We start from the raw sequence: 16,998 nt of genomic DNA, 5'->3' as shown, positions 1-16,998 counted from the left end.
TAAAGTATGATGTAATTATAACTAATTTTTATATTTCCTACGAGCCCGTATGTGTAGGCTTAGTAAATTATGTTTTTTCCCTGCTTCTGTGTAATTATTCTGCAAAATACCGCTTGTGTGTTTGAGTGACCAGGACAGTTTGTTCAGTGACTGACAGCTGATATTTCTTTCAGAATTGCTCTGTGCGTGCTGGTTAGCATCATAATCGTGGCCACCATCCTGGATATGCGAGTGGAGGACAATGCCCAGAAAGCACTGCCCGGGGCAGGTACTGGGAATATTTATATTTGAAAACAAATTTCATTGGCACGGTTGCGGAGTTGTTCCTCTTCAAAATTTTCTAACAGGCTGTAGAAACATACACTTAGTCAATTGTCATCCATAAAGTTAACATTTTTGTGAAAGTTTCTAACTAATTCGTTGTTTCTACTCCATGTAGTCATTGCACTTTTCTTTCGTGCTTAGAGTAATTTGAAAAATTGATTAGACTACCTTTTCGGTACGACATATTCAGTGTTCTCACGATAGGTTAGTGTTGATCATTATTATATGCAAAGCATCCTATTGTCAAGCTCAATCCGGTGTGCGGCGTAACCACATGAACTGCACATGTGCGCTCCTGCCCCTCTCTCCTTTTCTACACTCCCCCTTTTTCCACCCTAGCGCTGACGCTGACAGCGTATGCTAGCAAACGCTTGCCCTCTCCCCTCTCCGGGCATCTCTCCCAGCTGCGTTTAACACCCCATTTGCAGCTGCGCGTCCCCTTCCCCTCTCTCTCCTTTCCTACGCTCCCCTCTCGCCTCACAACGCTGACGTAAGCAGTCTGCTAGAGAGTTTCACAATCGAAAAAGCCGACTGGTTGCGCTGCCCAAACTTTCACTGGCCACTACTGGATCTTGACCTCCAAGGTAGAGCTGGTGGGAGAATTCTCCTGTGCGTTGTTGACCAACGAAAATTCGCAGCGTACGTGCTAAGTAAAACCGGAATGCGGGTCTCTGGGTCCAATCGGAGTCTCTGTCTCTATTGCCCATTATCAGTGATCGGCATGTTTCAGTAGAAAACACCGGTACATCACTGCGTGCTTCGCGTCTCTTCAGGTTTCTCTCCTGCGCAACGCCGCGATGAGCGCCGGCTAATTCGCATCTACGCGTGGTTCCCTTTAGCGGGAGAGTGGTCATTTTTTTCGTGTGTTGAATTACATTTGCACCCTTGTGTGAATGTGTATTGTGGGCACATTTTGTTACATTCGTTACATGAGTGTGTACGGGTGAAAACTGTCATCCTTTTTTAAAGGAAACATGCGAGTGCGCGGCCTGGGCTCTGCAGCGGCTGCCTACAGCACCACCAACCGACAGCCGAAAAAAGCACGTCGGCCTCTGGTGTCATCTATTGGCAAACAAAATAAAGATTCATGGCCGTTGGACAAGCGCCGGTAGATAAGTCTCCCTCTCCCTACTGATAAAGGGCGGTGCCACCAAAAGCGGATGCGCTTTCTTCAGGCGTCGGTTGATGGTGCTGTAAGCAGCTGTCCCAGAGAGCAGGCCACGCGTTCACGTCTTCCCTTACATAAAGGACGACATTGTTCAACCACACTTTTAGATATGTGTTATCAACTTCTCATTTTCACTCTTTTGGGAACGGTGATACATTATTAGCATTGAATTCTTGGAATCCATTACTGAGTGCCCGAATCCTTCATGCCTGATATCATCACGCTGTTTATTGGGCACAAAATATCTAGAAAAAAATTTTGTTTGTAATCATGGATGTGTATAATTCTCAGCTCTAGGTCGTAGGGCCAACGGACATAGGAAAAAAATTGGCTGCCTCTATTGGATCTATACGCTATGAGCAAAAGAAACGGTGTTACATGATACATGCAGGTGAAAGTCAATTGGACCAACACTCATCTGATTACATTTTACACGCCCGAAGATGAACACAAACAAACCAGTAACTAAGAAGACTTCACAATAAATATAATAATTGTTGGGGGGGGTTAACATCTCAAAACTACGGTATGATTATGAGAGATGCCGTTGTGGAGGGCCCCAGAAATTTCGACCACCTGGGGCTCCTTAGCGTGCACCTAGATTTAAGCACACGGGCCTCAATCATTTTCGCCCCCATAGGTGCCGTGGCTAGAATTTGATCCAGCGACCTGCGCGTCAGCAGCCGAGTGCCTTAGCCACCTGATCGCTGTGGCGGGTTCGACAACAACTATGACTGAACGTGTTTTCAACAGTCATAGTTTCACTTCACCAAACATATGAGGCTTTATACTAATCATTTGGCTGTAAAATCGTTCGAAACAGCCTCAACTTGAAATGCGTACTTTTTTTTGGCTGAAATCTTTGTTGTTTGCTTACGCTCTTGTGACTGTTGCTGATCAGGTTGCCTGACCAACTGCCTGCTGTCGTTCTCGTTCGCTCGCAACCTGCGCCGGCTGACGGACCCGGTGGAGCCACCGGAGTTGGGTGCAGCTCAAGGAGTGCAGGCCATCAGCATGGCTTGGCTCATATGCGGACACACCTACTTCCTCACCGAGAACACGCACATGTTCAGTAAGTGAACAATTGGTTCTCGTTTCCTGCGCTTTTGTTTTGTGCTGCTGCTTTGTGTTTTACAATTCCCCATTGGTAATCAACTGGCAAGACCATTTCTTTAACTGGCATAAGCAATGCGATAAACACACATGTCTTTAAGCATACGTATATATGAATTGAAAAAGCTTTTTAATTGTGGCCGATTGCTTTCATTGATAGGTCTCATATCCCAACTGGCTGGTATTTGATTTGTCTATGAACACATGTAGCATAACATAAATTTCTTGTTTTTCTTGATTATTTTAATACAAGGTCCCTAATTTTTAACCAGCCCTGCAAAGAGCTTATTTGTGGTTTCTGTGTTCTTCAGGTGGACTGCTGAGGGCCTATGACAACATCTCGAGTGACATCCTCTTCTCGCCTTTTGTTAATTACACGCTGGCTGCCAACACCTTCTTTCTTGTCACGTGAGTAACACAAAAGGTCTCATATAGTCAATGCTAGGGCAGAAAATCTTACTAGAAATAAGTGGCTAAAGGTCCCACGCTAGAAACCGTGATATTCCACGCTGCATGTTCACTAAATCTTTTCTTTTTTAACAAGAAGGTTAGAATTCCAGCCTTTATTATAGCGCCCATTCATATGTGGTAATTATTTGTGTGTGCAGTAAAGCATTAACTTGTAGTCTCGTGTAAATACTTTACTACAAAAAAAAAAAACTGGAGCTATGTCCGCGTGGGTGTAAAATATGCGTGCCATCTGAAAAGTTCATGCGGAAAAACACAGAAGCGTAGCTGACACGTGTTGAAGCTATAATAGTCTGTTTTCAGAATATAATGAGAGTTTAAAGGATGCCTTTGGAATAAATACAGCCCCGCCACATGTAGTGAGTTGTGTTGAAACAAGAAGGCATCAATTCATTGCCAGAAATAGAGGAAATTCTTTGTAATAAAATATTTAGCAGTATTTCATGACTCACTCTCGTTATGAACCTTTCTTTTTGCGATCGACAACTGCAAGCCAATCATAGCATAAGAAACGTTGAAAATATATCATTATCCACTAAATATGCGTTTATGGTTCAGGTAGTAGTAAGACGCTATAACCCTTCGCTTTTTAATGCATGTTATTCGAAGAAGAAACTTATATTGCGCGTTCCCTACAGAAACAACTTAGAATGTCATATTCTATTCGATGACAACTTTCATATTCTGCCCCAGCAGTTTTCGTGCCAAATGGTTATGTCATAAACATTAAAGTGATTTAATCTTAAAACTTTTATAAATCATGTAAACAATTAAGACTAATTAGTAAAGTTCTGCTGGTCAGCTCGCTGTAACATTTGTGTCACCACCCTCACTCCTAAGTAATTCCTGCTTATTATAAAATTATGGCTGATTGAAGAATGTGTCCCATCTTTTAGGTGTTTACATTGCTTCAGAACTTGCAGTATGATGCATCACTGGGCGTCCATTAAATAATATTCCTGCGATCTTCTTAGCTTATATATTCATGGAAGAAGCGTTGGCAGAGTGGAAAATAAACACTTCTTTTGTATAGTCCTTTATCACATTGTTTTGATGGGGAGGAACGTAGAGCTCAAGCCGGTAAAGACAGAGCTCTTCGTTAGGCGAACCTTTGTCTAGCAAAAGAAGCAACCACGTAACAATCCCCGTACTACAATAGCGACTAGAACAGTTGCCGGTCTTTGATAATCTGATCACCAGTAAAACTGCTCTTCTTTTATGCATGTGTGATTCAACATTCTAGTGTTATCACTGGCACTCGCGTTAGCTCCAGAGTAAACTCAACTAGTAGCGCATGAGCGCGATCTTTTCAGTAGAGCCTAGAACAGTGATGAAAGTTGCGAAACATTCTGGTGCCACATGCGCTGATCGGAGGTAACACGTGCAACAGTTCCTCTATGTGAAGCTTGGTTCAGTGAAAATAAAAAAAAGAAGCATGCACTGCAATGTCATTGTCATTAACCTTGAAGTGAGAATAAAATCAATTGGTTACTATGAAAAGTTAAGGCGCCATGAAAAGTTGCGTGTGGGATCTTGGGTGATATATCATTGACTTTCGCTTCATTCTATTCCATTCCTTCTTGATCAGACACTGCTCCTGGCCGGCTAATTTTGGTGGTTATGTGCGTAAGTTGGAAGCCCCCATGCTTGAAATCTTCCCTCTCCCAAAATGAAATAAAAATAAAGATCAGAGATGTTTGAATAGAAATTTTATATTATTCGATGCTAGGGTACCACTATTATAAATCTGTTTCAAAGATGTCATTAATCAAGGACGCAATACATGTGACCTAATGGCTTTTGAAGCCGATTTAGGAAACCAGGCAAAGCCAAAATACCACGTTACTTACACTCAGACGCCAACGTGACATGTACTGATAAAGTAGTTATAATAATGACGTCACTCTCAGAGGCTTCGGTTTGTGTGTTGTATTGTTCTTCTTTTTAATGTTCACTGTTGCGTGAAAACTTGTCACAACAAGACAGTGAGTGAATATGCAAGCAATAACGAAGTTTAATTCAGTGGAATCCAGAATGGCATGTCACCCAATTTGGAAGTGCTTGGGAAGTGCGGGGTGAGGGGCAACGCACTTTTCCCGATGAACAGTCCTAGAAATGTAGAGAGCTGGTAAACATTGAGGACCAAACACTTTTGGAGCTACGCATTAATCATTCAAAAGATTTCAGTGGCGGGAGGTACCCATCCCTCATGAACAACTGTCATAAAAATAAAAATAAGTCACAGTTTCTCCGCAAGGGTGAAACAATAAATGCAATAGCTACTAATTGGTATGCCATGCAAAGAACAGCAGCCATCTTGAAACGTGCAGCGTGCTACTGAAGCACAACGAACACTTGAAGAGAAAACGAAGGACGGGCGTGTACTAACAAGTTTCTTAGCTAGAAAGTTGAACTACACTGCTGAAACATAAAATAAAACGCATCAAACCAACACGCAAGTATGCAAAGAACAGTCGCGAACTAACCAATGTCACAGCTGTTGCTCCTTTGTCTTTGAGCACAGTGCTCCTTTCGCACCCATGGCTGCTGCAGTGAGTGAAATGACCTTCGTGTGCTCTGCAACTTCAACGCAAACTCTGAGCTGAAATCACAAGACGTACAAACCATCCCCATCACAAGATAAGAGCGCTTGCATGGGTGGCCTTGCCTTGTGGGCAAAGTGGAGGTGGCAGAACTAGCAGGCACGCGTGATTGCTTTAACGACTTTTAATGCACGCCTTTCGTGCCATCTCGCTGGGGAAAACAAGAACATGCTGAAGCACCCCCGACCTCTGCGTACCAATAGCGGTAAATGTTGTATATAAATAGCTAGCCGTTAGTATGCTCAAGGACGTATGCTTTGTGATTGAGTCATGTAACGCCACGCACTGCGGAGCGAGGAATCGCAGATTTTAATCCGTGGCCGCACGTTACGGGAAATATTTTTCTGAATTAATTTTGTTGCTTTTATATGTATACGTATAATACCTACAAATACATATACGGGACATCCTGGCTACAAAGTTGATGGCGATGATGACGACGACGGGAAGAACTAGCACAGTGTCCACATAATTGCTATCTCAATAAAAGAATGTCAAGATACCGTGATTGCAATATACGAATTCATATAAACTGTTTATACGTAACTTTATAATCTCAATACAAACCCACAACGGAGCAAGCAATAATTATGTTGGCTTCTTGAAGCTTGGTAATGTTTCTAAGAGCGCCACAATACCGTTATTTACATATTTTGGTTCTCTCTAGATGAAAACTTGAAAAAAATATATCAAATTCTCTTCGTATGCATTGATCAGACAGGAAACATGTTAACTTGAAGCGATGCTGCCTCGTAATGCCGCGGGGAAATCGAACCTGGATGAAACAGAAAAAAAATACTGCAGCGCATCGTTGTATAAATGACATGCGAGAGAGAGAATATCTGGCTAAAGTCAGATAAACGGTGGCATAGATCATTCGGCCGCTTTCATTTCTCTTCATTCTGGCATGTCTTGCTCCAGAAACGATGTATCTGTTCGTGGTATTCGGTCTGCCCGATGCGCTTGACTCAATATTTTTCACCAGACGCTTTCGGCCATCGCTCAATGAACTGATTGGCTAATACTAGCGCGTCGACCTCGTCCATTCCTATGCGACGCCAATCGTTGTAGTTGAGCGATTTCCGAAAGAAGGAACGTTTATAAATGGCTAAACAGCAAAAAGAGAAAAATAAATAAATTGTGTAAGAAAGAATATTTATTTTTGTATATGTCTGTTTATGAGTTTAATTACTAATGTACATTGTTCTCCCTATATAAAGTTCAGTGACAAAGGATGGAAAAATTATCTACAAAAAATGTTTTTGAAGTCTTGTAAATAACACTTCCCAACTAGTACCTCTTATTAGTAAACATATTTTCATCAGTTCAATATAACCAGTAACCCAGCCGTGTATGTGCGAGCAACAATTAAGCAAAAACGCTGTGCCATTTTTTTACAGCACCAGTTCCAAAATTACCTTTCCTCTGCACTTGTAGTTTCTGTACTTTTTGTTATTTTTCTGGTCAGCCGCCCTCTTACGCTGTAGTAGACGTTTGTGGTAAGTAAATCATTAGTCCTGAGTCACGGTGGCAGTGAACGGCAGAACATTACTCGAACGTTGTTATTATTTCTGCGCAGCATTATGACAGAGGGGCTGGGGAATGAGCTAGTGATACCAACTTTGTTACTTTCTTTGTCTGATATGTTTTATTGTGGCCTATAGGAACATATTGAAAAAGTGTACTTATTAAACTTTATGTTATTTGTTTGCACACTTCCCAACCATTTACATATTTCTGGATGTGTTTGCGCTGCCCGCAGAGTCTACACGGCATGACGCCCTGCAGAAAATATGCATAGACAATGCCTTGTCTTTCTCGATCCAGCTGTCGACTAAAAATTAATTTAATTTTATATAACACATTTGCAGCGGCCTATTCCTGGCCTACAAAAGCGAGCTGTACTCTTACAAGTCGGTCTTCAGCATTCTCCTGCAGAAATACTTCCGGTGAGTGCGTGCAACTCTTGTAGCACTTCCTTTTAAGGTTGGCAAAACGGTCTTCTGTACCAGTCTCTGACACACAGGCTTATCGCCTAAGCTTAAACTGGATTTCTCATTCCCTTCATTTGATAGTTTTCTCGATTTTATCTTAATTTCTCACTTCTACGCACATTGCAACATTCAAAACTGAATTGTACTGCCTACCTCGCCGCGGTGGTCTAGTGGGTGAGGTACTCGGCTGCTGACCCGCAGGCATAGAGTTTCGCAAATTTAACTAGAGGGCACTCTGGCGCTGCGATCGTTCAGTGACCATGGGAATGATGGGTAGTACACACATTTGCCTAGTCTTCGTACTTGCGGGCGGCGAATCGTACTTGCGACTTCGTTTATTGCTGTGTTTCAGTTTTGTTTTGAAAGAAAAAACAAACCCTTTTGAACTTAGGGACTTGATTCGAAATAGTAAGCTTAAAAGAATAATGTTGTGAAGCGCAAACGGTGAACATTTCCTAATTTATGTTTTCGTGAAAAAACAGCTGCAAGCCACACGAACACACACGGAGCCAGAAGCAGGCCAGAAGTACGAAAATTAGACAAATGTGTGTACTACCCATCATTCCCAAGCTCGCTGAAGCGCCGTGTGTTGCAACTCCCATAGACACTAGCGCCAGAGTTCCCTCTAGTAAGTACTGTGGGAAACTCTATGCCCGCAGGTCAGCGGGCGAGTACCTTACCTACTAGCCGAGTTCGTATCCCGGCTGTGCCAGCTGCATTTCCGATAGAGGCGGAAATGTTGAAGGCCCGTGGGCTCAGATTTGGGTGCACGTTAAAGAACCCCAGGTGGTCGAAATTTCCGGAGCCCTCCACTATGGCGTCTCTCATAATCATATGGTGGTTTTCGGACGTTAAACCTCACATATCAATCAATCATGCATCGTACTGCCTGGCAGCTGATTGGAAAAGGAAATGAAAGCACTGCGAAAACGCATCCGGATGTTTTTAAAGCAGACATGCAGCGCCACCTAGAAATGAGAAAGAGTAATACAAACAGTGGCGCACCGCTTCCGAGACCATCGGTGTGACTCGGTCGCGATGCTGTTTTATGGCGGCCTATTCAACTTTTTCGGGAGATGCAAATCGATATCACAAAGGAAAATTCAGGTGTTACTTAGCTGCAGCACCAGATTATGAGTGCAAACCAGTGCAATCGACAAGAGGGTGCTGAAAGGAGAACAGAAAGCACCGACGCTCTGTGTCCTTAAGCGCTCTTTGTACTTTCGTTTCTCTCCCCTCCTGTCAGCTGATTTGCTATCATAATCACGGTCGTACCAATACGCCCGATTCCAAAGTTTTCTAAATTTCACGCAGCACTGGAATTGAAAAAGGAATCAGAGCATGGCAAAATAAATCAATTTCGAGAGTTTTTACGGTGATAAATTGTGTTTAAAGTTCAATATAAATTGCGCATGTTAACTTTGATATAAATAATTGGTAGGAAGAGTAACAAAGCTTACCTGCATTGTACTAAAATGGTATTCAGAAGCCGTACCTTTTTAATGGAAAGTCCATGAAGTAACTAACGAATGTTTGCAGGTAGTGGTGGCTTCTTAGCTTGACTTTGACCCCAAAAATGTCTTTATATTTTCAGCCTCGTGGTTTACAAGCTGCCTTCTATCACTGTGATATTAGCCCACACCTGCAACAAGCCTACCTCAAAGTTTTCGTGTGTAACGAAAGTTTTCAGAGTGTGGCTCTAGCTTAGCAATATGTGGTGAAAAAAACCACGGAAAGAAAAAGGTTATCATGTGACGTACTTGGGAGGGGCTATTGTTAATGGTTTGTGCATGGTGCTCAGCATGACACCACCATTCCTGGCCGTGCTGAGTGTCCTCCTGCTGCTACCACTGACCAGCGATGGGCCCTTCTGGCAGGATTATGCTGGCGCTGAGATCGAACGTTGCTCGGCGGTGTGGTGGACCAATCTTTTCTATATAAGCAATTTCTGGAATGCGGAAAACATGGTGAGTTACAACTTTATTGTCAGTGAGGAAGTTACACGAATAAAGGGAGGAAAACAGTGAGCAGAGTTGCATGAGCCCCTATGGGGGTTCTTGAGTTCTCCTTGCCAGTTAACATCGACAATGCATCGATATCCCCCCCAAAAATGGTGCATAAAATGCTACGCTGGCATTTCGGCTTGTGACTGTTCAGCAGCGTTGATACAAATCTATGCTACAAACAGGCATTTTCTTTTACACAATGTTGCGAAAGCTGCAGTCTTTTTTTCTGACAAGTACAGTGCTCAACTCTCATGTCTATAACGATGGAGCGTTGTGCGCGGAACAGCACGAGCGACATCTACAGTCGCAAATACGTCACATTTGAGCATGCGCGGCGCTAGTGATGTGCCTGCCTTGAAATACTCATCCCTGTTTATCACCGCTGATGCAACAACCGCTTCGGCCATCGAAATTGCTCTGGACCATTTAACGAAAAAACAAAACGCGAGCAATGAAAACGAAGCGAACCATTCTCGCTGTGATATGATATCACAAAGCGAAAATAAGTTTAGAGTATAAAAGACGCCTGTCCAGAAAATTGTTGGTTTCTTTTTTTTTCTTCCAGTTCTATAATGCAGGTTGCGCTTTGACGGCCAAAGCAGTCATCGCTGCAGAGGAGATAGAGAAGGGTGCAAACTGCAAGGCGTTCCCATCACTGGCGCCACGCATGCTCAGATGTGGCGTATATGACTGCAGATGTCGCTCGTGTTGTTCCGGGTGCAACGATCCGTCGTTATAGACATGAAAGCTGAACACTGTACATGTTTACATTAGTTGTTACTTTGTCAGCGAAGCAGGATTTTCTGCAGAAATGAAGTTTGGTGGTGGGGTGAAGCGTATAGGTTTCATTCAAGCTCTCAGTTATGTGAACATCATTAGTATGAAATAATGGGTAATTGCGCGTTATATAACGTGCTTGAAGACGAAGCGAGAAAACCACATGGCGGCGTCTGTATCAGCAACATCAGCTGCTGTGGTAACAATGTTATTCTATTTCACAAGGTGACATGGTAGCATTATGTTCTGTAAAAAGATAAACTTATCCAATTGTCACACTCCCCGGGTTCACATCAGGCTGCGTAGCATAGAGCCACCTCAAGCTTGAGCTTTTTGTCGTCCACGTTCAGTTAGCGAAGCGTCATGGCACGTGATGTTTCAATAAAATTTATGAAAAAGTAAGCGTGCCTATGATGCCCGGCGTCTGACCATATGCTTTGGCATCCGACACGACTGCTCCAGACCAAAATGGAACCCGCCTAGCCTCAAAACACAGGGTATATGTTATGTTCCATAGTCTTAATAAAACGTACACTGGAAGCCAAAACGTCATTAGCTATAAATTATTTCGTTTCTTTGCGTCTATTTCCTACCGTCCTGTTTTCTTGCATTTACGGTGAGTTTGAGCCCGAGTATGCTTTTCGCGACACGTAAACTCATCTATGCTACTATACTCTTTAAAGATTGAAACATATTTGTGGAATCACCTGGCGTGGTCAAATGCAGGGAACCTTTGTAGAGCCGAAATAATGCGTAAGATATCTGTAAAATGTAACATAGGCTCAATAGACTTTACGGACAAAAGGTGAGTTAACAAGCCCGTATAGTACCACATATTGTTTTGAAGAGGGTACCACGTGATTTTTAAGTGCGCCTGATTATGATGTAACATTTTATTCGTGGCTCTAAATTGGCATTATTTTGCTTCCCAATGACTGCTTCACTTGCAAGAGAGGTATTGAAACGGTGTATTTCACGACGCCTACTCACAGCAGAAAACAAGAGTCTGGTAGCAAAGTACTTCGTTGTGAGTAAAGCTAAATGCTTTGATACTGAAAAAAAAAATACGAAGCGCATCATTGGGAAACAGTTCAGCAAAGATGCATTAAATTTCTGGAGTGAAAAGATTTTGATTGACCACCTTTCAAAACACCCCTTAAAAAGACAAGTTTAATTTTCAAATATTCTTCCGCGCTTTTTTTTGTGTCAAATTATGTGCTGAGGGTACAAATTAGGGTGAGGGGTCGCATGCACATCGCGCGAATAACTATACGCGCATTCCGGAGGGGCATAATATAAATTATATATGACTGTGCACTCACTTCCAAAGATTATTTTTTTTCGGAATTTGATATCAAATATTGAGAATGAACATTCTCACCTTGTTCTCGAGCTATGCCTAGACAAGATTTTCCTATTCACTGCCTTATTTTCTGCTGCCCTGAAAAAAACTTATGGGTCACACCTTACAACTGCGTTATTATGTTGAGGAAGCTCAGTTTACTTTCACAATTGCGTGATTAATTGAACATTGCCTCATGTAAGTATCATTGCCCCTTTTCCCATGTCTTGGATGTGACCACATTGTCACTGTAACTGTTACTGCTATTTATACCACTACAGTACACTCTGACCATTGTCACCTCAGGTTGCATCATTTTCAGCCCTCCACGCTTGCCTATTTTGATTTACGGTAAGCTCAGAAGCGCAATATGCATGCAGTGTCTTTATTGTGCAGTTGAGCACATGCTCGCCCCAGACTGACACGTAAAAGGATAAAATAGGGGTCATTAAAAGGATAGTACCTTGATGAAGGTCGAAGTTTGAATATTTTTTTTTAATTTCAAACAACTTGAGTTGTTTTTAGGGTAAAGCTGTGTGCTACGCTTACACACAGACGCCTCAGTACACGTATAACGTAAAGATATAAGAAGGAAAGCCCGCAAGTAAACTTCTCCTCACACGTTTTCTTGATGTGAAAGAGCCAGCTTTACAAGTACTTCTTTCGTTGGCATACATACGAACCCAAGTCGTATTGCCAAGATTAGATGTCAACTAACAAATTTTAGCCAACATCTTGATTCAGTGGCTATGAAGTTTGGCAACTGAGCGATTGGGTTTCCGTTGGAGTAGAGCTGCAGTTCCGTCATACTGGCAAAGATGTATGCCCAAAAATGTTTGCATGGTTGAACGGAATCTGGAGATGACTGTCGTAATTCGAACGACCTACTTTCACAACCAACGCGCTATTTTTTTAAAATAAAGCTGCTTGAGCTAAAATCATGCACTAGTGTTGAAGTATCTAAGCGAATTCTGTGGTTCTGCACTTTTACATATTAAATAGGGGGGGGGGGGGGGGAGAGTACTTAAAAATGAGCAATATTTTGACAAATTTTAATGGGTGAGCTCGGCATCTGTGAAAGAAGCGGTGAATAATATGCATATTGGTACATATACGATAGAGGATGAGAGAAAAATGCTGTGCGAAATGACTTGGCATTCTCTTTTACGTTTCAGAACCAAAAGTTTCAAGAATAAAGATAGTCTATAAACTATAACTGACCTCGTAAAATAGTGGTCATCATATTAGCCAAGTGTGATACATGGCTATAAGACTTCTGAAAAAGAAAGTGCATGATTTTAGCTCAAGCAGCGTATTATTTAGTTGGTTTTCCAAAGCAAATTGGTTCCAAACAAATAACATATTTTTCAGGCACAGCTGCAGGGTTGACGCAAGCATTACTGGACGCTGTGTGTTTCTAACTATGCGTATATTGTTTTAGTTTCCCGAGAAACTTTTTCAAACTTGTTATTACAGTGCCGTTAAAATATGAATAAGTGACGAAGGCAACAAAAACAGGAAAGGAAGGGCAAATCACGGGAAGGAAAAGATGGCCGAGCATTTTTCAATCTCTCCCCCCCCCCCCCCCCCCCCGCTCCTTTTTTTTTTCCTTTTTTTTAACCCTTTTTGCTGGTTCCTCATATTCTAAGCGGGCTTTAACAAGTTTGAAAAATAAAATATTAATTGGTTTGATCTCGGAATCAGCTGACTCTACTCCTAAGAAAAGTTTCAGGATGGTACGGCATTCGTTACTACTGCTCACAAGCCACAGCTAACTGTATAGGTTACTTATGTTGAACGACACTAGCATACGTGGTAGGGCAGTAGCCGAGGTCTCTAAAGAAGCTTCAATCACCAAGACATCTATCCAGTTTTCGGGACAGAAACTAAGATCTCGTTTCCAAGTATTAGTTGTTGTCGTCATTCTCCTTGAGAGTGCGACCACCACGGCATCATGTGGGAATTGTGTGTTCGTGCACTTGAAGACAAGGGTGGCTGCGTCACCGCAATCGCCCTTTGGGGTGCATTCTAAACAACAGGACCATTCTAAACAACAGGACGTCGCATAGAACAAAAAGCTGGAAACTGTTATTCATTTGATGCACGTTATCACTGATATCTTAAGCAGAAGACAAACATAATGAATTAACAATGAAGTGCCCTGCTAACGACCTTCTAGTGTACTGAAAAAAGAAATAGTATCCTACTTCTATTGAGTGCATTCACAACGTCACTTTGGATTTGACAGCCGAGTATAATGTTTTAATAAAGTTGAAGCAAACTGAAATCTCAGTGATCGCAGTACAGTGAATGGGAGGACAAGGGTGTTTCTGAGTAAACTTTTCGCGTATATAACGTTGAAAGTTTTCTAAATGTTACCATGATCGTGACTAATAAACGTTCACATTGTTTTTTTTTCCCAACGCTTGCTCGACTGCTACAAAAAAAATCTTCTCAGTACCTATTACTTCCTGCGTGACCTCTAAAATGTTTTTCCCTCTTTCAGTGCCTGTTCGTCACATGGTACCCTGCCACAGTTATACAATACACCATCGTAGGGCTCATCTTTCTTGTTGTCATCAAAAGGTGACGTTAGCTTTGCTCAGATTCATTGACTGCTTTTGATATTCTCTACTTGTTTAGGCTTACTACACTTTGCATGAGTTAGCATAATGAAGGCTCGCATTATTATCACGCTGATATTTTCGTACCACAGAGTGTACTCAATATTCATTATGTTGGTTTCCTTGACGATTACCTAATGATTCTACGTTAAGAATGTGCAAATCATGTTTTCAATGCTACGGAGGCCCCGTATGTTGTTATTTCATATAGCAATTTTTGGTGCGAAACATCAATAAATAATAAGCCTATATTTGTTGTTTTATATACCCTAAAGGATTTAAGCTCATATTAGCCCTAATTTGTTACGTTTTATGATATAAAGCTCTTCCCTGAAATGTACAGCTGAAATTATAAATTTTTGAATGCTACGGAGTTTTAGAATGACTGGACGACCGTTGCATTTTTTTATATCACCGTGTTAGTTTTCAGGCATAAATCTTGGTTTTAAAATAAGCTCGTCGCCGTGCTAGTTTGCCCTAGCCATTTGCATAAATGTGATCTGAAGTGACACCATAAACAGGAAACAAGTTAACTTTTTGTCATTTTGCATAAATACAACCGCAAAAGTGAAGAAGGGAAAGCCTGTCATCATTCTTAATGTGGTAGTTGACCATACGTTTATACAAAGTATCTATAGGTTAGCATGTCATGTGTATAATGCCCGCTGAACGGAGAGCACAAATACGTCATTCCGGTTTTTTTTTTGCTCACGCAAGAAAATACTTTAGAATATGTAGGCTTGCAACGAGTTTTCTTCTCTTTCGTAAAACTCGCAGAAATGCAAAGCTTGGCTACAGTGGCGTCCTCGGCTTCGCCCTCGCTGGTTGCGTAGTCACAGGAGCCATCACGTTCGCCAAGGATTTGCCCCCAGGAAACATCTTCGAGCCGAATTACAGGTGCGCAGCGTGCTTTCTCGTGATCGAAATACCTTGGCGTCTAGTGCATATTTGTTATGCTATAGCAGAACCTATGTTATTAGGTTAAGCCATTACATCACTCATCAGCATCCGTTGGCTGTCTCTCGATCAACTACGACAGAGTCAGCAAAGTATCCACGTGGAGAAAACATACTTATTATGTTTGAAGCGTGTGCGCTGACTACAATTCAACATTATCACCGGTGAGTACTCGCGGCACGGAACTAAATAAAAAATGAAATGAGAGTGCTGAATGCACTGTACCAAGCACGTTGTCCCAAGCCTTTTCCCCTGATTTGGTCATGACGTCGCACTGTCGGCTTCCCGAAAAAAAATATGTCGCATTTAGCGCAAAGTCGTCTTTATCTTAGAGGAAGAAAAACACGAATCACAGATAAGGCCTGGCAGTCTTATTTGCCAAGTATTAGAAGCCCACATACGAGTGCTTCATCAACTTCCCGGTGAGACGACGTTTCAGAAATCATACTCGCGTGCGGCTACACTGTTTTCGTTACACGTACAGAGACAATATACGCACTTCAGTGAATCCTTCCAGAATATGCGTCCTTCTTCTTGCTGAAAGATACGCCCAAAACAGTTACTGTAGTACGCAATAGCAATGATTATTCCGCGGGTTACACTTTGAAGGAACAAAAGTAAGTACAAAAACCAGGCTAATCGACAAGGGTATATGACGCACGTGCAATGTCCCCATAATTCATTGCCATAAAGCTTGTAAGGAAGGAAGGAAGGAAAATAGAGGGAAAAGAAAGGCAAGGAGGTTAACCAGCCTATAGGCAGCCGGTTTGCTACCCTGCGCATGGGGGAGGGATGGGGGAGATGAAAGAGAGCAGAGAGGGAAGATAGAAACAGCACATTCGGCAGCACATGCGCGCACACTCAGTCATAGTCCAGTCTTGTCTTTCGCGGTGTGTGACATTGCTGTTACAGTCGCTTGTTCAAGTCGGTGTCGCGTAGGAATTTCAACAGAGCTTTCGTCGCCTTCTGTTACAGTGTCTTCTCTCGGGCACTCCACAGAATAGTGTCCACAGACATTTGGCTGTTGTCGATGCGCGCAAAAGCAGACGCCAGTGACTGTCTCTGGATTTCATACAATGGACAGTCACACAGGATGTGGTGTAGCGTCTCTTCGCAATGACAGGCATCGCAGAGAGCGTTGTCGGCCATTCCTATGACAAAGGAGTAAGATTTTGTAAATGCCACTCCTAGCCATACGCGATGAAGTAGGGTGGCTTCTCTTCGGTCGAGTCCAGTGGGCATGCGGAGAGCCATCAAATAGGACAGGTGGTGTTGACGATTCGTATCGATGCTTGGTGGGCACCATAGTGAAAACGTGATTTCACGCGCAAGTCGTCGAAGATTACTGGCAGCATCAGTCCTCGAAAGTGGTATGGCTTCTTTTCGTGTTCCTTCGAGGGCTGCCCGCGCGGCAGTATCGGCATGTTCGTTCCCTATGATGCCGCAATGACTTGGCAGCCATTGAAGCGTCACATGATGCCCTTTCTCGAGTAAAGTGTGGAGAAGGCATCGAATTTCGAAAACAAGCTGTTCGTACGGGCCGCGACGCAGTGCTGAGAGCACAGATTGTAGGGCAGCCCTTGAGTCGCTGAAAATCGACCATTGTTGCGGTGGTTCCCGAT

The 16,998-nt window shown here is 42.6% G+C and overlaps 1 protein-coding gene across 1 annotated transcript in view; it reads left to right on the top strand.

The window, feature by feature from the left end:
- LOC119162210 (O-acyltransferase like protein) overlaps nucleotides 1-16,998 on the top strand; it is a 51,340-nt gene that overhangs the window by 20,806 nt on the left and 13,536 nt on the right. The window contains exons 5-11 of the mRNA XM_037414675.2: nucleotides 174-268; nucleotides 2,394-2,564; nucleotides 2,917-3,013; nucleotides 7,548-7,625; nucleotides 9,472-9,637; nucleotides 14,302-14,381; nucleotides 15,197-15,316. Of these exons, the coding sequence (XP_037270572.2) occupies nucleotides 174-268; nucleotides 2,394-2,564; nucleotides 2,917-3,013; nucleotides 7,548-7,625; nucleotides 9,472-9,637; nucleotides 14,302-14,381; nucleotides 15,197-15,316 (807 nt within the window). The remainder of the gene's footprint in view (nucleotides 1-173; nucleotides 269-2,393; nucleotides 2,565-2,916; nucleotides 3,014-7,547; nucleotides 7,626-9,471; nucleotides 9,638-14,301; nucleotides 14,382-15,196; nucleotides 15,317-16,998) is intronic.

This window comes from Rhipicephalus microplus, chromosome X, assembly GCF_043290135.1.
Source record: "Rhipicephalus microplus isolate Deutch F79 chromosome X, USDA_Rmic, whole genome shotgun sequence".
NCBI classification, from domain to species: domain Eukaryota; kingdom Metazoa; phylum Arthropoda; class Arachnida; order Ixodida; family Ixodidae; genus Rhipicephalus; species Rhipicephalus microplus.
The sequence above is the reverse complement of the archived record's forward strand: the minus strand, read 5'-3'. Positions and strand labels throughout refer to the sequence as shown.